We start from the raw sequence: 22,045 nt of genomic DNA, 5'->3' as shown, positions 1-22,045 counted from the left end.
GGCTAAATATGCCATTCATTGAATCTTGTTTTATTCCATATCGTATTTCAATGGGGATACAATTTATTACACCTTTGACCTGGCAGTTAAGGTTTGAGCAACAACCGTAACAATATCAAACTGAAATTCACAGATGTTTAACAATTCTGTGTACAAATTTGAAGGCTGCTTATTTTATAAATACAGGTAAACGTCATATTATGCAACTATGCATTACTTTACGGAGACCTTACAACATACTAGTTAAGTCTTGCCTTAGTAGTTACTAAGCCCTTAGTGTGAACTTTATGTACCAACTTAAGTGAGACCTCATGCACAGTTGGTGGAACCCTACCCGGGAGAGTGAACGAGGGAGAGAGCTATCAACACACACACACAAACCTAAGAGCTAATGAGCCTACAGTGTAGTTTAAAGAGTTATGAAGTGAAATTATGTGCATTTTAATGGTTTTGTTTTGTTTTGTTTTTTGACAGTATCTGTTTGATAGGGGCCCAAGGTTGGCAAAGTTTATTTTATGTGTTTATATTTTGTGTCCCTTTGTCAGTTTAGTATTGTTTAAGGAAGGATTTGTGTTGTTTATGTTTAGATGTTATGTTTAACGTGTAATATTGTTGTAAAATAGACAATTGTATTGTCTAATTTAGTTTGGTTTACATGAATGGACCCCCTGCAAAATATAAATACTATTTTTATATGCTTCTTTTAGCTTTTACTGTGTGTTGTGAAGTCTAAAACTAAGAAAATATATAAAGGAAGAAAAACACAAACAACAGTGAAAGATCAATTGTTTTATTGAAGCGGTCTGCTACATTTCCTATCAGCTGGATTGTCTTGCTACTTCATGTCTGTCTTCATAGAGTATAGGCACACAATCACACCATTACCAAGAGTTTGAATGTTATTCTCTGTGCAATCCAAAAATGTGTGCACAAATAAATGTATTAAAACATTCAAATTCTTTCATTATGTGAAAAGAATGAGAATGAGCACTACAAGAGACATGGAACTATCACAGTCAATTATAACAATCGTCAATTATACAGTTTAGTGGTCATTATCCAGAAATATCTGACTGCAGATTTCCACGATTGACTAATCAGAATCAAGTATTCCTGAGTGCTGTGTAATAGTAGTGTATATTTGACTGGTTAAATGACATGGGTACACATCACAAAGGAGACAGAAGCTGCTCTGTGTTATAAAGCAGGTAAAAATCAATGCATAATGAGAGAAAGACATTCCTTAAGTGACCCAATGATCAGAACAATAATTGATCAGATCTGACTTAACGGGGAAGTTCAGCCAAAATGAAAATTCTCTCATCACTCACACCTTCATGCCAACCCAGATGTGTGACTTACTTTCTTCTGCTAAACACAAACAAAGATTTTTTAGAAGAGTTTTTCAGCTCTGTCCATACAATGCAAGTGAATGGTGATCAGAACTTTTTTTTATAAAGTTTTTGCTATAAATGACCACTTTCACATTCTTCTTTTGTTTTTTGGTAATTCGCATTCTTCGTGCACATTGCCACCTACTGGGCAGGGAGGAGAATTTATAGTAAAAAATTACTTCCGTTTTTATCTGTTTCTCACCCACCTATATTATATTGCTTTTGAAAATATGGATTTAACCTCTGGATTTATATGGATTATTTTTATGCTGCGGCTCTTTGGTTCTGGCAACCATTCACTTGCATTGTATGGCCCTACAGGGCTGAGAAAAATCTTTGTTTGCTCAGCAGAAGAAAGTAAGTCATACACATCTGGGATAGCATGAGGGTGAGTAAATGAAGAGAGAATTTTCATTTTGGGATTAACCATCCCTTTAAGTGGCATAATTCAAGTTCAAGCAGGGTTATCTGAACTCATCTGAAAAACTAACTCCATCCATCCATCCATCGTCAACCGCTTATCCTGTGTACAGGGTCGCGGGGAAAAACTAACTCTTCACAATATATATATATATATATATATATATATATATATATATATATATATATATGTATATAAATATAAATAAATATGTAAATATTTGTATTTTTTCCTGAAATCAGGATACCTTCATCAATAGTATGAAAGGGATAATCACTCACACACATACTAACAAGATGCACAGAGTGGATCGTTATTGGGGGAAAGATGGATAGCCACTTGTTTTGATGAGGGACAATCATCATAAAATCAAATAAATGGATCCAGACATCATGACTTCTGTTCACTAAATGAAATGCATAACAATGTGCCTGAGAGCATCCAAAAAGCTGACTCACTATCATTCTCTCTCTCATCATTTAAATAAAAAATGTATGGGTCTAAAAGTTGTCCTAAGAAGCTTGGCTTGTTCACATGTACCCTACATTGGAACACAAAACTTACAATTCCTATTTCTTTTGTATTTCCAGCAATTATGATTTAAATTTCCTTTTCATCTTATTGTAGTCTCTATATCAAGCAGCATTCAAATGCATTTGTTTCTATGCAAAAATAATGCTTTGGCCTGACAGGTGACTGAGCTTATGTTAGTGAATGTCAAAATCAATTATTTCAGAGGCATCTGCAAATGCTATTTGCCTGTATCTGTCTCATTCGTCAAACTCATGTGGACAGCGCAAGCAAATAGTGTTAATCACACCAGAGGCAGTGTCAGGCATTGTAGTGTCTATTTATGTACATACATTTGCATTAAAAAAAAATGTTTAGTACCTTAACACACACATGACAGGAGGACAATGCTAGAATGGCCAAGGCCGGGGTGAAGCAGAGCTTATTATGAAATATGTGTGGAATGCCCCAAAATGCTGTCTGGGTACGTTTTAAGACTCGACCATCTTAACTTTTAACACGAGGGCTTGCTGGAGGGGGATTGGCAGGGGTTAAACTGGGCCGGTGTCATAATGAAATGAGTGCGCACCTGAAAGCGAGTCACCAGTGGGCACGGTTTGTAATTATGATAAGCACAACACATGTGAAAATAACTTGACTGGCTTTACATAAATAATGAACATATTTATTAAAAAGAAAAAAGAAAAAAAAAAAACACTCATGCATTAAACACATGTTTTAGGGAAGTTGGTTTTTAGCTTAAAGTTCTTAAATATACACAAACCTGCTCAGGACACATTTATCCATCCATCCATCGTCAACCGCTTATCCTATGTACAGGGTCGCGGGGAGGACACATTTATATTGGGGTAAAATAAATATATCGACTGCACAAAAATGTAATTGACAGAGGGTCCCACATAATTGCTAGTGTGCAAATAAGATTGTACGGTGTTTATATATAATATGTAATATATTTGTTGGTTCTGTAATTATGTTGCAGATAGCTTGCAAATTATTAGATAATTGAAAAAAAGAACAAGAAATAATTAATATTCCAATCTAGTTTTGGTTATAAACTATTATGTGTAACATATGGTTTAAAAGTAATTAAATTACTTATTTGCAAAGTTATAGGCTATCGACATATATTGCAAAAGGATTTTGTAGGATTTCTACTTAGGCAGTGAATACAGTAGGCCTACCCATTAAAATATCTATGAGCCAATGGAATCGCTATGATGTCAGGTGGGGATTCGATTTTATTGGGGACTCATAGAGCTTTGTTGGCAACCCCAGAAGACTAATTTGCCATGGGTTCCCTCAGGATTTTCCTATGGGGTTTTAAAATGGGGTTTCTGAATGTGTAAAATAAGGTCTGTAGATAAAGTTACTTACCATATCTGGACATTTCGTTCTATAACATAAATTACACACAGTCATACCACAAATGTGAATTTTAAAGCCGGTGTGTGTGTGTGTGTGTGTGTGTGTGTGTGTGTGTGTGTGTGTGTGTATTAAAGTATGTAAATCAATATGGCTTTCACGTTTCAGGAATGACTGTGCACTGTAAGCCCAGACAATATCATTTAATTTAAAAAATTTGCATTGGCTCAACTTAACTTTTTTAAGTTGTATTATCTTTCTGCTTTGACTCAAGTTACATTGATATATAAATATAATCTCTTTCAACTTATGGAGCCTTGTTGAGACATCAGATCATTCAATTAACGAAACCCTTTGATTTAAGCAATTTGGACTTGACCTGTTCAGTTTGAAAAAACTAAATATAATGAATTAATTAAACTTGATTTAGTACTGTTGTACTTTATCAGTATAAAAACCCATAGGGAAAATCTAGAGGGACCCCTTGACAAATTCTCTGCCGGGTTTTTGAACAACAAGCTTAACAACTCTATTTCATTATGACACCGGAACAGCGGAAAGACATTCCGTAACCTTTGATTCAAAGAAGAAGAAAGAAAAAACTGGCAGCTTTTGGTCAATTGATTCAATTTATTTTACACTCCAGTCCAGTTTTAATTCAGCCACTTGACAAATTCAGTCTCTATTTATCAAGTGTACTTGCTAAAAAAATCAGATGCTGATTGTTTGAGGCAGCATATTTGAGAGCAGGGCCATAGCTAGTGGGGTGAAAGGTGGTAACAATTCAAGGGGCCCACAGATCCAGGGGGGGGCCCCACATCAAATACTAAACTGTAATTTCTAATAGGAAAGGGGCCCAAAGCAATAAATATTTAGGGGTCCCTGAATAACTTGCTACAGCCCTGTTTACCCCGCATAGTCGGCAAAGTTTTTTAAAATTACTAATAATATTTTAGGCTATTATAGTTGTTTTGTTTTGTATAGCTTGATAGAAAGTCATACCCAACAAAGTGATATATGTATTTTGCTGTCACTTTTTATTCAAAGCGACTTACAAATGGCAACATACAACAGAAGCAATTCATCCTAAGGAGGCAGTAATACGAGAAGTGCTGTAATACAAAGTTGCAAATTGCTCAAAGAAGCACAGGTAGAGTTAAAAGGAGAGACACTGGTAAAACAATACATTGAGAAAGAAGACATTGCATTAGTAGGATTGTTTCAAGTGCTTGCCAAAAGATGCGTATTGAGATGTTTCTTGATGGTGGCTACAGAATCAGCTACTCGGGTGGAGTTTGAAAGGTTATTCCATCAGCAAGGTACAGTTGAAGTGAGAGTTCAGAAAGTTCTCTAGGCGCCACTCACCCGCTGATTGCAAGCTTCTGAAGGTCACATTGACTTGAAGTAGCAGGTGTAGATAAGGGGGTGCCAGTGGTTGTTCTGTAAGTGAGCATCAATGCCTTGTACTTAATGTAAGCAACCATTGGCAATCAGTGCTGTTCGATGAATGCTCGTTTATGTCTTTCCTGGGCTCATTGAAGACCAATCGTGCTACCCCATTCTGGATCAATTGCAGAGGTTTGACTGTACATGCAGGAAGTCCTGCCAGAAGAGCACTGCAGTTGTCCAGTATAGATATAACAAGAGCCTGGACAAGGAGTTGTGTAGCATGCTAAGAGTGGTTGGGTCTGATCTTCTTCATGTTTTACAGAGCAAATCTGCATGATTAGGCTTTTAAAATTGATAATATTATTTGTAATAATTTTTGAATGCTTTTTTGAAAAGGGGGAAATGATTACCAGTCGATTTCCGGCTTCCCCGACCTCCGAAATATCAGTTTCATCCATGGGGATATGGTAATAAATCAACTTTTTTGCAGAGATATTAGCAACACAACAAAACAAGAACACTCACTGTAATCACGGAAGCAATCTACAGGGTCAATAACATTCTGCCACAGAATACGGAGAAGCAAATATTAGATTTTTGGCAGAAATGAAACTGAGTCTCAGCAAATTACTAAAGAACTCCACTATTTAAAAAACACCAGAAAACACGAGTTGTGAAAATAAGATATTATCTAGGATTTGTAAACAGCTTTATACAGTTGAAGAGACTGTCTTTCCCTAAATATGTTGCCAGTCTTAAAAAAGTGTATGGTCAACATCCCTAAATATGCCGGTTCATTCTCACAAAGATGAAATATCCAAAATCCCTATCAGATTACATATCGTAATGATCCTAGTTAAGTGTCTTTCAATAATGGAAATGTGTAATACCTGTCCTCAAAGGTAATACTGTCTTAACATGTAAAAGTTCCTCAAGAGGGGTTCACATAATTTAATGATTACAAGTCATACGAGATATAGCTATGTATCTGACAGATCCAAAATGTTTTTGATTTTTTTGCAGAAACTGATAAAAGCCTGTTAAATCTGCGTTTACATTGTTAGTAAAGCAACCCCAAGGGAAACTAAATGAAAGCAGTAATTAGGTGACTAGTAACAGTAATTAGGTGACTGATTTTCCCCCTCTAAATTATCAGGCTACATAAGCAATTGAGGCATTTCCAATTTTGACACAACAAGACAAAAAACAGAGACACAATACATTGTGAGATTTTTTTTCTTCTTCCTTTTTTTTAGCAGTATAAACTCTACACAGTTTCAATCAGACGATGACAAGCTACAAAGTTCACAAATGCGTAACACAAAATATACAGTATACCTGGAGGGCATAAACAATTGTAGCAAACACATATTTAAAACATGTTTTTCTCTCTTGCAAGACCAGTTAAATTGTAGAAAACATGACTGTTCAGTAGTTAAGACATACATATCCTCCTTAAAAGACACACTTTAGTTTCACACTATTTTAAAATGCGTGCTCAAATATCTTGGTATGTAAATATTGGCCATAACTAAACTAAATCACAATGCATTAATAACGATGAACCAATGGCTACATGCTGCAAAATGAAATCAGTAAATATAAGATAAAAGTAAAAACAATTGACATGGAGTCAGACAGTTTTTACAAACTGGCCACTATACTTTTTCCAGTGTTTGAAATGGAAACTCCCATTCCTCAAATTCAGAGATGTTTTTTTAACAAATGGTCCATGTGTCTAGTGGACAGTTAATACATACCAATTCATTCGAACACTCGACTACACACACAGACTCAGTAGGTAAAAAAATAATAATGTAATATCCAAACCAACAAACCCCCCGACCCCACCCCACCCCTCACCAACTACCCTGCCCATTTTGGCTCAGTCCTCTCTATGCCCTTATCAAATTGTAGTTAACCTGTACACATAATGCTGATTAAAGTCTAGAATCACTGTGTTGTTGGTGCAGAGAAGAACTGTATGTGTTTGCGTGTGCATACATGTCTGTGGTCATATTCCAAAATTGTGAAAACATTTCAAAGTCCTTGTTCTAGCTGGTCATTGCTCTGGCATGCAGAGGACCTGGATCAAGGAACAGCTCATTGTGAATCTGTTTTTTGAAGAAAATAACAAGGCCCGCAGCTTTGTTTAACAGGAGGGTCTGGGACAAAATGACAGTGTGTTCCAACAACATAGTGATTTCTAGAATCTTCCAGCTGTGCCTTACTTGAACAACAATGTTAACTGAGGAAAAAACACATATTTGCAAAACACAATACCTGGAACGTCATATACAAGCAAACAGAAATCATTTTTACACCCCGTCTTTCTCACTCATATATTTTTGGTTTAAAAACAAACAAAGGCTAAATGCAAATGGCAATGAATAATAATAATGATAAATAACAAACAAGCTGATCACACTGTAACAACAGTAGACAAATGATGGCCCTGTCCCTCAACTTTTACAAGGTGATCTTGTTTATCTCCTTCCATGCAGAATTTACAGTCATTAATTGTTAATGGAAGTCTTGGAGTTTCACTGTACAAACACAGAGCATCTTAAGCTTAAAGAAAGGCTGAAGGCGTTTAATTTGATATGTTTAAATATAAATAATTATAACCTAGTGAGGATAATAGTGCTGGAAAAAGAAAAAGCAAGTATACTGGGAAAGCTCCAGCATTATGATTTGTGCTGAAAGGTTAGATCATTTCCAATCACTTTCAAATCTTTAATAATTAATTAAATAACTAATAAAAGTGGAGGTGAGAATATATAAATGAATCAACCCTTAACCCTCTTAAAAGCCATTTAAGATGAAAAACTGTAAAACCCAAAAGATAGTACTGACCTGGCCCCATTATAGGCCAAGCCTAATAAGGTTAAAGTTAAGTTAAAGTCTTTAAACATATTTGGGCTGTAGAATGGAATCCAAAGCAGTGCAGAAGAAATGAGCTGATTTAGTTAGTTCTGTAACTCTGAAGCTCTTCCAAAAAAACAAGACTCTCAGACTTGAATTTAATGGCAGTGTGCTTTCAGATAAATGCTTTCAGTGCCGTTTAGTTCTTTATAGTGAATCTGTTTAGTGGATTAATGACCCATCTCACTTGCATTTCTTTGATTCCTTCCCTGGCTTTTGGTTTTAGCTCCAAATATAAAAGTGTAAGACATGAGAAATACATACTGTGTGCTATTCAGGGCATGGTCTAAATATCTATGGCAACATTTTTAGTTCTGGGATGTACAAAGGCAAATATGAATGACAGAGCTTGACAATTTCATTTGTGAGGGGGCATATCCATATATTCCATGCATATCTTGACCAAAACAGCTAAGTGTCTGTTAGGTCTGCTACTGAAAATATTGGCATGTATGCAGTTCAGATGAGCAGAATCAAACATTTAGACTGTAGGCTAAGTGCAGTCTGTAATGCAAAAGGAGGCTATACTGTACTGTGTAACACCATACTCTAACAGTCATAACCAGGGTGCAGCACAGTAAAGCAAGATCCAGTGTCCACAGTGACTGAATTTTTTTGTATTTGTTTCGGGGTGGACTCACACTGAATGGCATTGTTTGGCGCTCTTTTCCATAGAGTTCTACTGCTCAGTCATTCTTAAAGAACAAAAATGATCCTGATTATATAATCATACACAGGAGGTACACATATCAAAATTATGCCAGATTTACATTTATTACCCCTCCCTCTGAATTGAAACCCACGTTCAGTAAAAAAAAAAAAATCATAGCCCATCCTACAACCCTCCCCCATACCTCAAAAGAAAACTGTACAGCTAAAATGAATTCATCTTTTCTCTTCTCCATCAGGCTTGATTTTCTTGAAAGGAAAAGAGCACTCTTAATTCCACTGCTTCATCCCCTCCTCCTCTGGCAATCTTGTTCTTCTATATCTCTTTTCTGTGTCTCTCTCTTTAACACTGTAAAGAGCAAAAGTTGTTAATGAACTTGCTTTCTAGACTCTTTTCTTAAATTAATGACTGTGCTGTTGTTACTGCCATCATTGAGCTAAAGCGCTGTTCAGCAGGTGATAATGGTGGATGTAATTAGTAGTCCAATAATTAGCAAATATCTACTTTTAGAATCACAAACAAAATCTCAATTCTAGTCTTGTATTTCAGGCCATATTTATGCATCCCAGCTGAAAAGTGTACAGTATTTTAGAACAGTTTGCAGTCAAATACATGGCTGCCCTGGAAAAAAATATATAAAAGTGATGTATGGCCGACCTGTCACTGAATCCACATTACAATAAAAAAATTTTTTACTTAAAAAAAAAATCTAAATATATCAAACTATCCTAATATGTAAATTAATTGGTTTTATTCAAGTCAACATGTCTGAATTAATCTAGACATTAACATTGGCCTCTTCACACGTACAATCAAACAGGTGAGATTGGATGGGCTCAGAAGTGTGTGATCAAACTGGTGTGATCTGTTTTGCGCTGCTGTTTAGCAGGAGAGAACAACTGAAGCGGGTCCATTTTCAACATCACAATATCTTTATTTTTTGGTTACAAAATGTAATTAATCACAAAATTAATCTTTAAAGCTGTAACTGTCTCAGCTCTGTTTTCCGATGTCAGACAAAGAATGTATTAACTAGTTAGTCCACAGCGTGCATTAAAACTCACACTGGGGGGATTAGTCTGTACAATACGAAGTCATGTGTGAAGAGGTTAGGTTACACCAACAAAACTCATTTTATGGGTAAGTTCAAGGAATAAATAGCTTATAGTACCTTAAAAATGGCAGGTAATTTTACAGTGATAATGAGGTTCTATTTTAATCAACAAATCTCCATGAACTTTCCAGTACTTTGTGATTACTGCATTAGGATTTTTTTTAAATCGTATTTGCTAATTGTGACAGGGTGGAGGGCGGGGCCGGGTCATGATTCTACAAACCCGGTCCCTTATCAGGCTAATCAAGCCTCCGAGAGGGATAAAGGTTGACTGCGGACGTTGATGAGAGAGACAGTGTATTTACGGGCAGCTGCCCTGTGTGTGTTTGTGTGTGTCTTTTTATTTAATTAAATCTAATTTATATTGTCAAGCCGGTTCTCGCCTAAATCCCTTTACACTAATGAATAATTTTGACTGCATTGTGAACCAGTTTGGTGAATTCTTTGAGAAGGACAGACACAAGACAATGCTTTGCTCACAAAATGTACATCACTATGGCTTGTGAGCAAGTTTGACTTAACACATGCTCTAAACAAGAGCAATATCTAGCTGAACAACTATTTTAAAGTACAGCTAAAAAAACAAAAACATATTCAATAAAGACATTTCCATGACATTTTAAGACTTTTGTAATTTAAATTATTTTCCTGGTCTTTTGACCCCTTACCTATTCTACAGTAGGTTTTTTTAGCAGATTGGAATCCTCGTTGCCTTTGTCATTGTTTGTCATCTCCACCACAATACCACCTTTTACCTCCCCAGATGCCCTAAAGACACGGAGTGACAGATAAAGAATATGTGACAATGAGTACATGTGGCATAAAACCTGGCCTATGTTAAAGGGATAATTCACCCAAAACTGGAAATTCTCACATCATTTACTCCCCCTCATACCATCCCAGATGCATATGACGTTCTATCTTCTGCTGAACACAAATTAAGATTTTAGAAGAATATATCAGCACTGTAGGTCCATACAATGCAAGTGAATAGTGGACAGAAATGTGAAGGTCCAAAAAGCATATTAAGGCAGCATAAAAGTAATCCATAAGACTGCAGATGTTAAATCTATATCTTCAGAAATTATATGATAGGTCTGGGTGAGAAACCAATATTTAAATCAATATTTAAGTTTTTATAATATTAAATTTTTATAGTAAAGTATTTAACTTTTTTAATATAAATTCTCCTTCCTGCCCAGTAGGTGGCGATATGCACAAAGAATGTGAATCACCAAAAACAAAAGAAGAAGAATGTGAAAGTGTAGATCAATAGTAATCAATCTGTTTCTCACCCATACTTATCATATTGCTTCTGAAGATATGGATTTAACAACTGCAGTCTTACGGATTACTTACTGTATATGATGCCTTTATGTGATTTTGGAGCTTCACCAGTTTAGTACCAATTCACTTGCATTGTATGTATACAAGCTGAAATATTTTTCTAACAAATCTTTTGTGTTCAGCAGAAGAAAGAAAGTCTAACACATCTGGGATTGCATGAGGGGGAGAAATTTGTTGATTTTTGAAACTATTGAACTAGCCCTTTAATGCTGGTTAAATATTGTTTGCATCTTGTTTTACTTACACATCCTTCTTGTCCTTCTTCCCGCAGCTCAGCTTGCCTTTCTTACTGAGGACAAAGAGCAGAGCCACCAACAGAAGGAGCAGTAGAACGCACACCACCACGGCAATCACGACTGTGCTTGAACCTGCCTGCTGTTTTTCCGCTGAGAAGAGCGAAGGAGAATAAAGAGAGAGAGTATGGTCATGGAGGACAGAAAAAGAGAAGAGAATGAGATGTCATGAGTTGGGAGAGGTAGAGAAAGGGGGGTGAAAGTTGGGTTGGTGGTAAATGGTGAAGAAGTGATGAATTTGGGTGGGAGAGGAAGAGAAAGGGGGACACATAGAGGGGGATGGGCGAGGTTGCGGAAGGTGGGGAGGAAGTAATCCAGAATAATAAGGGATTGTTCTTTTTGAAAGAGCCATAGGATAGTTAGTGATATATAAGGTCACGATTTGAGAACTAATATACAAACACACAATCTCACACCATAGGCAAATGACCAATCATGCACAAACACAACCTCTCTTGTTCTCACGCACATCCACTGGAAGACAGAATAGCAACATGGGTTATACAGACCTGTTTTAAACACGGGGTTTCCTTTGAGCAGCATTATGGGAAAAAGAAAGTTGAGTCCCATTGAACAGCACACACAAAAAAACCTTCCACTATTAACCCACATAGACACAATTAGGCCCATCACCAATATGAAGACAAACAAACTGTGATTTTGCTAAGTAATATGTGTACCTGGATTAACATAAACATCTGGCCCTGGAATAACATTCCTGTCAAAGAATCAAGTTCCTAATCCTATCCCTATCCCTAAACCCTTACTCTAACATTAACTGTTAAAGGCATATTTCACCCAAAATGAAAATTCTGTCCTCATTGACTCAAACCTGTATGGCTTTCTTTTTTTCGTGGAACAAAAAAGGAGTTGTTATTCAGAATGACAGCCTCCTTCACCATCACTTTCACTGTGGAAAAAAGATGTAATGAAAGTGAAGTATGTTTTAGTCTGTCATGAGTGTTTGAACATCTCATTTTGTGTTCTGCGAAAGAAAGAAAGTCATACGCATTTGATTACCTCTAAAATCAGATGGAAATGATTGGTTAATAAAAAAGCCTAACCCTGACCCTACCCTTTCCCCAATCCCTAAAATATGATTGGTTGATAGGAAATGTTTGTTCTAGGACTAACAAAGATGTTGCTCCAGGAACATGTCCCACACACACACACGAGTGACACAATAAACACACAAACTAAACACCTCACCAATCGTTCGAGGATGGAAGGAAAGCAGGACAGTATTAAGAGACACACTCCAGACATGGAGAGGAAGGAAAGACAGAAAAGTAAAATAGAACAGAGTCCTTTATTGTCCCAAATGAGGGAAAAGTGAAAGGTGCAGCATCCACAAAATTTAGGACGGACATCATAAAAAGTTCACATACATAATACAATATACACAGTATTTGGTAACAGTACATAATATACAATGTACAGAGCTGGAGAGCTAGATCACAGAGTATGTACAAGAAAGATTCTTGAAAAGAAGGGAATGAGCAGAGAGAGTTGGGACAAGTGTCTACCTCGGTTAGCGGTATTGCCTACTGCGTCTGTCACTGGATCTACACAGAGGTAACAAAAAGCATGAGTTTAGAGAATGCAGGCAATAATAGTTTGAGACTTTGCAAGTAAATCTGAGTATATGAAGATACAATTTGTATTCAAAATGGCATACTGTCTACTATAAGTATGCAGTATGCATACTGTGCACAATATGTGAATATTTTTGTGTGCATAAAAACATATAATTTACTAAATTTGCCAAAATGTGCAGCATACAAACAAAACACATTGCGAAAAACACACACTAAGCATACCCTTACCCTGTACTGTATTAGCATTTTCTTGATTTATTATTTGACCAGTGTTCCAAAAGATAAGTTCCCCTTCTGTCACTCACTCTAAGTTGTCAATTTAGTGACACTAGGGGTCATCTTGAGAGTTCCGAACACCTCTATTCTTTTGAGAAAATGCCAATAAGAATTGGCGAGAGGAATTTGCATGCCACATACACATACGGATATAAAAGGAGAAGGAATGCTCACTCTCATTCAGATTTTTCTTCGGAGACTATCAGTGAGCTGAATACTACTGCTGTTCCATTCACCTCTTAAGAAGCATATGCTGTTGGATATACAGCGTGTTTCCAGCGGCTTTCTCTCCTTCTGCATGACGAGAGCAGATTTCGCCCCTGGGCCCTTCGACGCAGCAAAAAGAGTGTATATTCATGCTAAAGAGTGTATTTTCTCTATTGGAGCACACACATTGACATTGAACGTCTTTTTAAAGATGTGTCTTTATAAAGATGCCTTTCCGTCTTTGTGTGATTCCTGGATGCGGTCGTCATCTCTTTACCTCCGACTGCCATGGGCGCTGCTTCACGTGTCTGGGCAGTCTGAGGCAATGTTTGTGGATGGTTCATGTTCTCATTGCGAGCAACGTTGCGGTAACGGATTTCCTTCTTCCAAGTGGTAAAGCCATTCTTGCCGTCCCTCCGTGCTGTGCCTTCTACCCACGGGTATGAGGAAGGCCCGGCTGGCGCTGGAGGCAATTTGGGGAGATCAATGGGCACGTCTTGCCAGGTAATTCCCCACTGACCTCCCGTTCCCCAGCACGCTCGTTTGCTCCCATCCGGTTCAGAAATGAGATCGACCTGCCTCATGGCCAGTTTAACGTCTCTTTCAGTGCACGATGAGTCTTCAATCGTTGCATCTGAGAGCGCTCTGGTGATGTCGAACTCTGAGGACTCGACTGGGATGCCACCTTCGGGTCTGCCCGCCCAGTCTGAGGCTGACGCAGAGCTGACCACCATGCTTGCCTGGGCCACTGCGAGTATCGGATTGGACTGGAACCATCCACCCTCCCCTGAGCGCTTTCAGCTTGCTGCACCTGTTTCAGCAAAACTGCACGTGGGTAATCCTGATCCCGATGTGCTGCAGGAGCTAAGCTTGGTGACCGCCCTCGCCCTCTGGGTGACGAAGGTCATGACGTGAGCACTCGGGCAGGCGATATCCATCTTGGTGATCCAGGAGTACCACCTGTGGCTGAATCTGGTCAAGATGAGGGACGCTGACAAAAAATGCTTTCTCAATGTGTTCATCTCCCAGATTGGACTTTTCGGCAACACCATTGAGGACTTCGCCCAGCAGTTCTCGGTGGTGAAGAAGCAAATGGAGGCCATCCAGCATATCTTGTCCCAGCGCGGCACAAGATCCCGCACCCCGTCTGCTTGCCGAGGGCGTCCCCCTCCAGCGGCGAAAGCCCAGGCAGCTCCGCCTCAGCCTGACAGGCCGCCTCTGCCCTGCATGCCTTGGCCCCAGCGTAGAGCCCCCTGCTGGAAGCTGATGCCCCCCATCTCACGGGCAGGTACGAGGACCCGGGCCAGGCTCCGCTTCACTTCAGTGCAGGGCGAGAACGCCACCACCCAGATTGCGGAGATCGCGACCCTTCTTCGCAAGGGTAAAATAGAGCCTGTCCATCTAAGACACATATTGACGTGCGTCCGGCATCAAGATTGGTTTGCTTTCATGTCTCGGTTTTACCTTTTAGACCCTTCCTAAGGTTTGTTTTCGACGGCCAGGCATATTAGTATAAGGTCCTCCCTTTCAGCCTCTTCTTGTCCCCTTGCGTCTTCACGAAAGTCGCAGAGGCAGCTCTTGCCCTGTTAAGGGAAGTGGGCATCTGCAATCTGCATACTCATATCTAGATGAATGGCTGATTCTAACACACTCTCGAGAGTTGCTGTGCACGCACAGGGACCTGGTGCTCAGGCACCTCAGCTGTCTAGGTCTTTGGGTCAACTGGGAAAAGAGAAAGCTCTCCCCAGTTTAGAGCATCTCTTTTCTCGGCATGGAGTTAGACTCAGTCTCAATGATAGCACATCTCACAAGCGAGCACACGCAGTTGGTGCTGAACAGCCTGAAGACATTCAGGCGGAGGACAGCGTTTCCACTGAAACACTGTCAGAGGCTTCTGGGGTATATGGCTTCCTCGGCAGTGGGTACGCCACTCGGGTTGATGCATTTAGGACCGCTTCAGCACTGGCTTCAGACTCGAGTCCTGAGACACATCACGTAGCTATCACGCCGCTCTGCCGCCACTTATTCAGCCCTTGGAAAGACCTCATGTTTTTGCAGGCAGAAGTTCTCCTACAGCAGATGTCCAGATGTATCGTGGTCACCACAGATGCCTCCAAGTTGGGCTGGGTCACCGTGTGCAACGGACATGCAGCCGCTGGTTCCTGGAGAGGACCACAACTGGGTTGGCATATCAACTGCTTAGAGTTGCTGGCTGTACTGCTCACCCTGCGGAGGCTATTGCCATTGATCCGGGCCAAGCATGTATTGGTCCAGCCAGGCAACACAGCTAAATTAGCGTACATAAATTGCCAAGGCAAATATGCTTTCCCCCTGTGAGCTGTGCAAGGTCAGGGAGGATGTGGAACGAGTCACCCTTGTGGCCCCATATTGGCCCACCCAGACTTGGTTCTCGGACCTCACGCTCCACACGACAGCACCTTCCTGGCAGATTACCCAGAGGAAGGAACTTCTTTCTCAGGGATGAGCACCATCTGGCACCCACGCCCAGACCTCTAGAACCTCCACTTCTGGCCCTTGGATAGGATGCGGAAGACCTAAGAAAGATGGTAAGTCCCTAGGGAAGCGCAAACTGATCATCAGGTTCCTCAGAGGCGCCTGGATGCTGAATCCTCCCAGGCCACGCCTCTTTCCCTCATGGGATCTCTCTGTGGTCCTCCTGGGCCTTCGGAGAGCCCCCTTTGAGCCGCTAAAGTCAGTCAAGCTCAAAGCCCTCTCCTTGAAGACGGCCCTCCTGATTGTGCTCACCTCCATCAAGCTGGGCTATGTGCCATTGACATTGTTTTGTTAGGTAGACATTGTGACATTGTCACAACGCTGTACTAGCTGCTGAAATGGCCGGACCTTGTCTCGGCTCCTCAGCACAAAACCTGAATGAGAGTGGGCATTCTTTCTCCTTTTATACCCGTATGTCTGGGGGAGTGGTATGCCAATTCTCATAAGAATAGAGGTGTTTGGGGCTCTCAAGAGTGACCCCTAAGGTCACTACATCGACACAATGTCTAATTTCCTCCATCAGGGAACGGAGTTTACAACAGTAACCAAGACGTTTTGTATACATAATTGGATAAAAAATACAAAATAACCATATTTCCAAGATAACTGTATGCCACTCACAGAATTAAACATGCTTCATAATGAGGTCGTTAAACAACACTGAACCAAAGTATAGTTTGAAATGTTTATCATTGCATTGTAAATAATGTCAGGTAGCCTAAAATGTTCCTCATGAGGTAACATCTAAATAAACTTTCTAAAAGTCGAAATTATGGTATTTTACCAATTTTGCAATGTGCATACTGCATACTAATATTACTATTAAAAAAAATCAGTAGACAATATACAGCACTACCACACTATGTATGAGTATGAGTGCTAACCTGATTTCACGGACACTTTAAACTTCTTGCTGTCTATTCCATGCTGGTTAGATGCTTCACACGTGACACCATCCTTCAGAACAGCAGCCGTGGCATCAAGAGTCACTGTGCTGATCACTTTATTCCCCACTACTGTCACTGACTACAAACACAAAAACATACAGATGAATATATAAAGTTTACTGACTATAGATTTCGCTGATGTACAGATCATATTGAGTTAAAGTCCATCCATGTCAAACGAAGCACGCACGCACACACACACACACACACACACAAACACACACCTCTTTGCCGGAGGGTGTCCAGGTGAACTGTGGAGCAGGATAACCAAGAGCAGAGCAGTTGAAAGTTACCATTCCTCCCTCCTTAGCAACCAAACCATTCACTGGAGCATCAATCTCAGGCTTACCTTCAAGAACATGTAAAAAGAGCAAGAAAAAGAAGGCAGATAGTGTAAAAGAGGGAGAGAGATAGAGAGAGCAAAATGTAAGGATCTTTCTCATCAATTGATAATCCTTAATTTTCTTTTAACTTTTTCACCCAGTTGTAAAATCCTTGACACAACTCAGGATGTGTGTGATTTTTCATGTATAAATATTAAACCCTGTTTAATATAAAAACATAAGAAGTCCATTGGTTGGTTGATTTCCTTGAAAAGTGTACATATTGTGTCTCCTTGGCACTATTAAATCATTGCTCTGTTTGGGGTGGAGTTTGGAAAACCCCTTCGCTATTCCATTTGGGAGCTGCTAGTGAGGCAGATATTACCCACCTCACCTTAAACTAAATGTAGTTTTATAATTATTATAATTAGTTAAGGATTGATATGTTAAATTAAACCCCCCATTAGGTCATCCTAACAAATGCTAGCTTTTGCCTTTACCCAGCCATTATCTCCCATCAGTCATAACAACTTAAACTTTCAGTCAACATCTCTGAAAACAGTAACTACATCCTATGCAGCATTCCATGTGCTTGGCACCAAGGGAGAACTTATAGAACACTTTAGAAATGGCCCTCCAATGTTATAACTTAAAGCATCCTCTTCTGCTCAAAACCTTTCAAAACCAGGAAAAGGTGTGAACTATAACCATGAATACTATATATTCCATGAAAGAAAAAAACAGGAAAGCAAGGAAACAAGAAAGCAACTCTGGGATGAACATTTTCCAGTTGGAACAGATAAGGTGTACAAGACCTTGCCAATTGTTTATACAGTATATATCACATACTGCAGCATTACAAATCAACATACACTGATAAGCCAAAACATTGTGACCACTCACAGGTGAAGCAAATAACGTTGATCATCTCCTAACAAGGCCATATGTCATGGTCTGGGTAGATTAGATGGTAAGCGAACAATCAGTTATTGTAGTCAACGTGTTGAATGCAGGAGACATGGGCAGGAGTAAAGACCTGAGTGACTTTGACAAGGGACAAATTGTAATGGACAGATGACTTGGTCGGAGCATCTCTGAAAGAGTAAGGCTTGTGAGGTGTTCCGAATCAGCAGTGGAGTACCTACCGACAGTGGTTCGAGGAGTGACAAACCACAAACTGGCGACAGGGTGTTGGGAGCCTAAGGCTCACTGATGTGCTAGGGCAATGAAGGCTATCCCATCTGGTCCAAATTGACAGAAGGACTAATGTGGCACAAGTCACAGTAAATTTGAATGATGTTACGAGAGGAATGTGTCACAACACACAGTGCATTGCACCCTACTGCGTATGTGGCTGTATAGCCGCAGACCGGTCAGAGTGCAGATGATGACCCCTGTCCACCATCAAAAGCACTTACTATAGGCACGTGAGCATCGGAACTGGACATTGGAGCATTGGAAGAAGGTCACTTGGTCCGATGAGTAGCGTTTTCTTATACATCATGTGGACGGCCATGTACATGTGTGCCGTTTACCTGGGGAAGTGATGGCATCAGGATGCACTGTGGAAAGACAACAAGCCGGTGGAGAGAGTTTGATGCTCTGGAAAATGTTCTGCTGGGAAACCTGGGTCCAGCTATTCATATGGATGTCAATTTGACATGCACACCTACTGTACCTAAACATCGTTGCAGGCCAGGTACACCCCTTCATGAAAATGGTATTCCCTGATGGCAGTGGCCTCTTTCAGCAGGATAATGCACCCTGCCACACTGCACACATTGTTCCCGAACAATGGTTTGAGGAACATGATGAAGAATTCAAGGTGTTGCCCTGGCCGCCAAATTCCCCAGATTTCAATCCGATTGAGCATCCGTGGGATGTGGTGGACCAACAGGTTCAATCCACAGTGGCTCCACCTCGCAACTTACAGGACTTCAAGGATCTGCAGCTAATGTCTTGGTGCCAGATAGCACAGGACACCTTCAATCCATGAGTCCTAATATGATCAACAGCATATTAGGCAGGTCATCATAATGTTTTGTCTCATCAGTGTAACTGTTCAATAGCTTATATTATTAGTTTTATTTTAAAATAGAGCACAACAGTGACTCTAAAGACCACAGTATAAGGTCAGTCTGGCAAATTTCATCATCAGCAGAGTGCTTGAGCACTGAACGTACGGAGCCCGATTTTTCTAACCGCGCATTTTTTAAAAACCCAGAATGTGCATGCACCTGGAATTTTTTACATTAATTACTGAGTCCACAAGGTGGCAACACTCACATTTGAGTCATTGCTGTCACGAAGATGCGCCAGAAGAAGATTTAATCACCGCTAAACAACAGGAGATGAAGGTAAAGACAACAACAGTAAATGTGCATGTCAAGAATGTGTGTAAGGAGGTCAGGAGATACCTGCATTTATATAACTCGAGTCTGAAATATAAAGACATCTTTATGGGTCTAGACTTCCAAAGAGAAATAGTCCAGTATCTCATACTAATCGTAGCATGTATGTGCCAACTGCCTGTGTATGCTCACGGTCAAATTAAGTTTACTTTGACAGACAGGCTCTAAGCAGCAGACACTAAGTGTTCGCGTCAAAATCAAAGTATACTTTGGCCTTAATTCTACACTAAAATGTATTTTGATGCTCACTGTAGGGATGTCTTGAAAGATTATATATGATATTGGAAAACATACATTTTGCTAGGTACATGCTACGAGCATGGCTGTGGAGCTCATTGGTCAGAATCATACATTTTGCTGGCATTATTTTCTTAGATTCCCTGTGTGTAACGTGATCAATGGAAAGGAGGAGGCGAGAACCGGCTTGACGATATAAATAATAGTTTAATGATAAACTTAAAAAACAACATAAACACACACGACGGACATGTCCGTAAACGATCTCTCTCTCCCGCACGATCCCCTGCAGTCGACCTTTATCCCTCGGAGGCTTAATTAGCCTAATACGGGTGTAGGATCACGACCCGGCCCCGCCCTCCGCCCTGCCACATTCCACCCTCGTTCTCTCAGGCTGGGGAGCCCCTGGCCTGACGTACACACCCCCCCCCCCTTTCCCTGGGGGAGGGCGTGCTTTAAGTCTAGTCTGCTGGCAGGTCATCCCCATCTACCTGGACGAGGTAGGGGACAAGGGGAGGTAAACAGAAATAATAAAACTGGGGGGGTACTTCCTGTAACAGTGTAGTACCCCCCAAAACTGTAAAATTTAAAAGAGGGAAAAGGCCAACGCAGAGCGACAGTGAGAGAGAGAGAGGAGAGAGAGATGGAAAAAAAAAAATCTTACTCGCCAGTTCTCCGATAAGCCACAGCTTGTTCCTCGGCCACTCCTCCACCCTCTATAGGACGACAGTCGCGCTTCTCTGGGCGGTTCAGAGGCAGTCCTCCAGACCCTGGCGGACGGAACGCCCCGCCGCGTTCTCGGGGAACAGAAGGGGTCTCCCCGCCCCTGGCAGCGGTTCTCTCGCTCCAGGCGGTCAGCAGTGAGCCCCTCCCCGCTCGCGGTCGGCGGTCTTAAACCCTGCCGAATTTCAGCAGCTGGTAGGGAACTCCTCCGCCCCCGCTCCAGGCAGTCAGTTAGGAGCTCCTTCTCCCCTCGCGGTCGGCGGCCATTGTCCTCTTTCAGGCGGCTGGGCTCCTTGTCCCCCGGCAGATGGCTGCGGCTGCTCCATTGGGGTGGACGGTAGTGGCAAGAACTCTACTACGGCATATCCCTCCTCCTTCCCGGGTTTCCGGCACCAGTGTAAAGGGAGAAATGGAAAGGAGGAGGCGAGAACCGGCTTGACGATATAAATAATAGTTTAATGATAAACTTAAAAGACAACATAAACACACACGACGGACATGTCCGTAAACGATCTCTCTCTCCCGCACGATCCCCTGCAGTCGACCTTTATCCCTCGGAGGCTTAATTAGCCTAATACGGGACCGGGTGTGTAGGATCGCAACCCGGCCCCACCCTCTGCCCTGCCACACTGTGATTTACTATGAACATAAACAGTATTTAACAAAACAACAGGAGGCTTTGTTTCCTTCCTTGGATTCCTTGGAGTTCAATCTTATGGCATTGAACTCCAACCTGTATCTAAAGATATTATTTAGCCATCAGAAACCAGCTGGTATAACAATAAGCACTGGCTGTTTGGGATTGTTGACAGTTTATAGTTTACTCAATATCTGGGCATATTTTTTTCCATCTCCTGAATGCAAACTGCTTTGACATCGATGACAGCTTTTAATCACACTTTGCTTTGGCAAGTGATTTTAAATTCTGAAATAAATCCAATTCTATTAACAAGTATAAGATTTCATCATGCAATGAAAAACTGTGTGTTTGTAAAGCACAATAAAATTGTTCATGACAATCAGTTTGTGTGTCTGTGTATGCTGTTAGTACCTGAGACGGTAAGGTGGACGCTGGCTTGTTTTTGGAGACCTGGCACAGAGGGTACAGCTCCGACACATACATACACACCAGCATCAGCCAAAGAAACTGACTGCAGACTCAACACACCCGTCTGCGATAGCACCTTAGAGTCCTTGAGTATACATACACACACACAGTGAGATTAAATTAAATGTGTTTTTATGATCTAGTATCACACACTCTTTGAAACAGCCAAAAACCAAGGTGTACCATTGAGTAGTTCTAACTGAAAGCACCTCTAAGGCAGAGGCAAAATCAAGATATTTGGTAGAAACAAAG

At 40.6% G+C, this 22,045-nt stretch overlaps 1 protein-coding gene across 3 annotated transcripts in view; it reads right to left on the bottom strand.

Moving 5' to 3' along the window:
• Positions 1–22,045, bottom strand: part of bcam (basal cell adhesion molecule (Lutheran blood group)) — a 278,932-nt gene that overhangs the window by 176,420 nt on the left and 80,467 nt on the right. The window contains exons 10-17 of one of the 3 annotated variants that reach the window (XM_052144478.1): positions 21,737–21,878; positions 17,216–17,340; positions 16,929–17,070; positions 12,976–13,014; positions 11,959–11,979; positions 11,401–11,542; positions 10,478–10,577; positions 6,965–9,043 (exon numbers count right to left, since the gene is read on the bottom strand). In XM_052144478.1, the coding sequence (XP_052000438.1) occupies positions 10,478–10,577; positions 11,401–11,542; positions 11,959–11,979; positions 12,976–13,014; positions 16,929–17,070; positions 17,216–17,340; positions 21,737–21,878 (711 nt within the window). In that variant the 3' untranslated portion in view covers positions 6,965–9,043. Of the gene's footprint in view, positions 1–6,964; positions 9,044–10,477; positions 10,578–11,400; positions 11,543–11,958; positions 11,980–12,975; positions 13,015–16,928; positions 17,071–17,215; positions 17,341–21,736; positions 21,879–22,045 lie in introns of those variants that run through there. The other 2 variants (XM_052144479.1, XM_052144480.1) reach the window with 2 other exon arrangements.

The sequence above is a fragment of the Xyrauchen texanus genome, chromosome 15 (genome assembly GCF_025860055.1).
Source record: "Xyrauchen texanus isolate HMW12.3.18 chromosome 15, RBS_HiC_50CHRs, whole genome shotgun sequence".
NCBI lineage: Eukaryota > Metazoa > Chordata > Actinopteri > Cypriniformes > Catostomidae > Xyrauchen > Xyrauchen texanus.
Note: the sequence above shows the minus strand (reverse complement) of the source record. Positions and strands in the feature narration are given on the sequence as shown.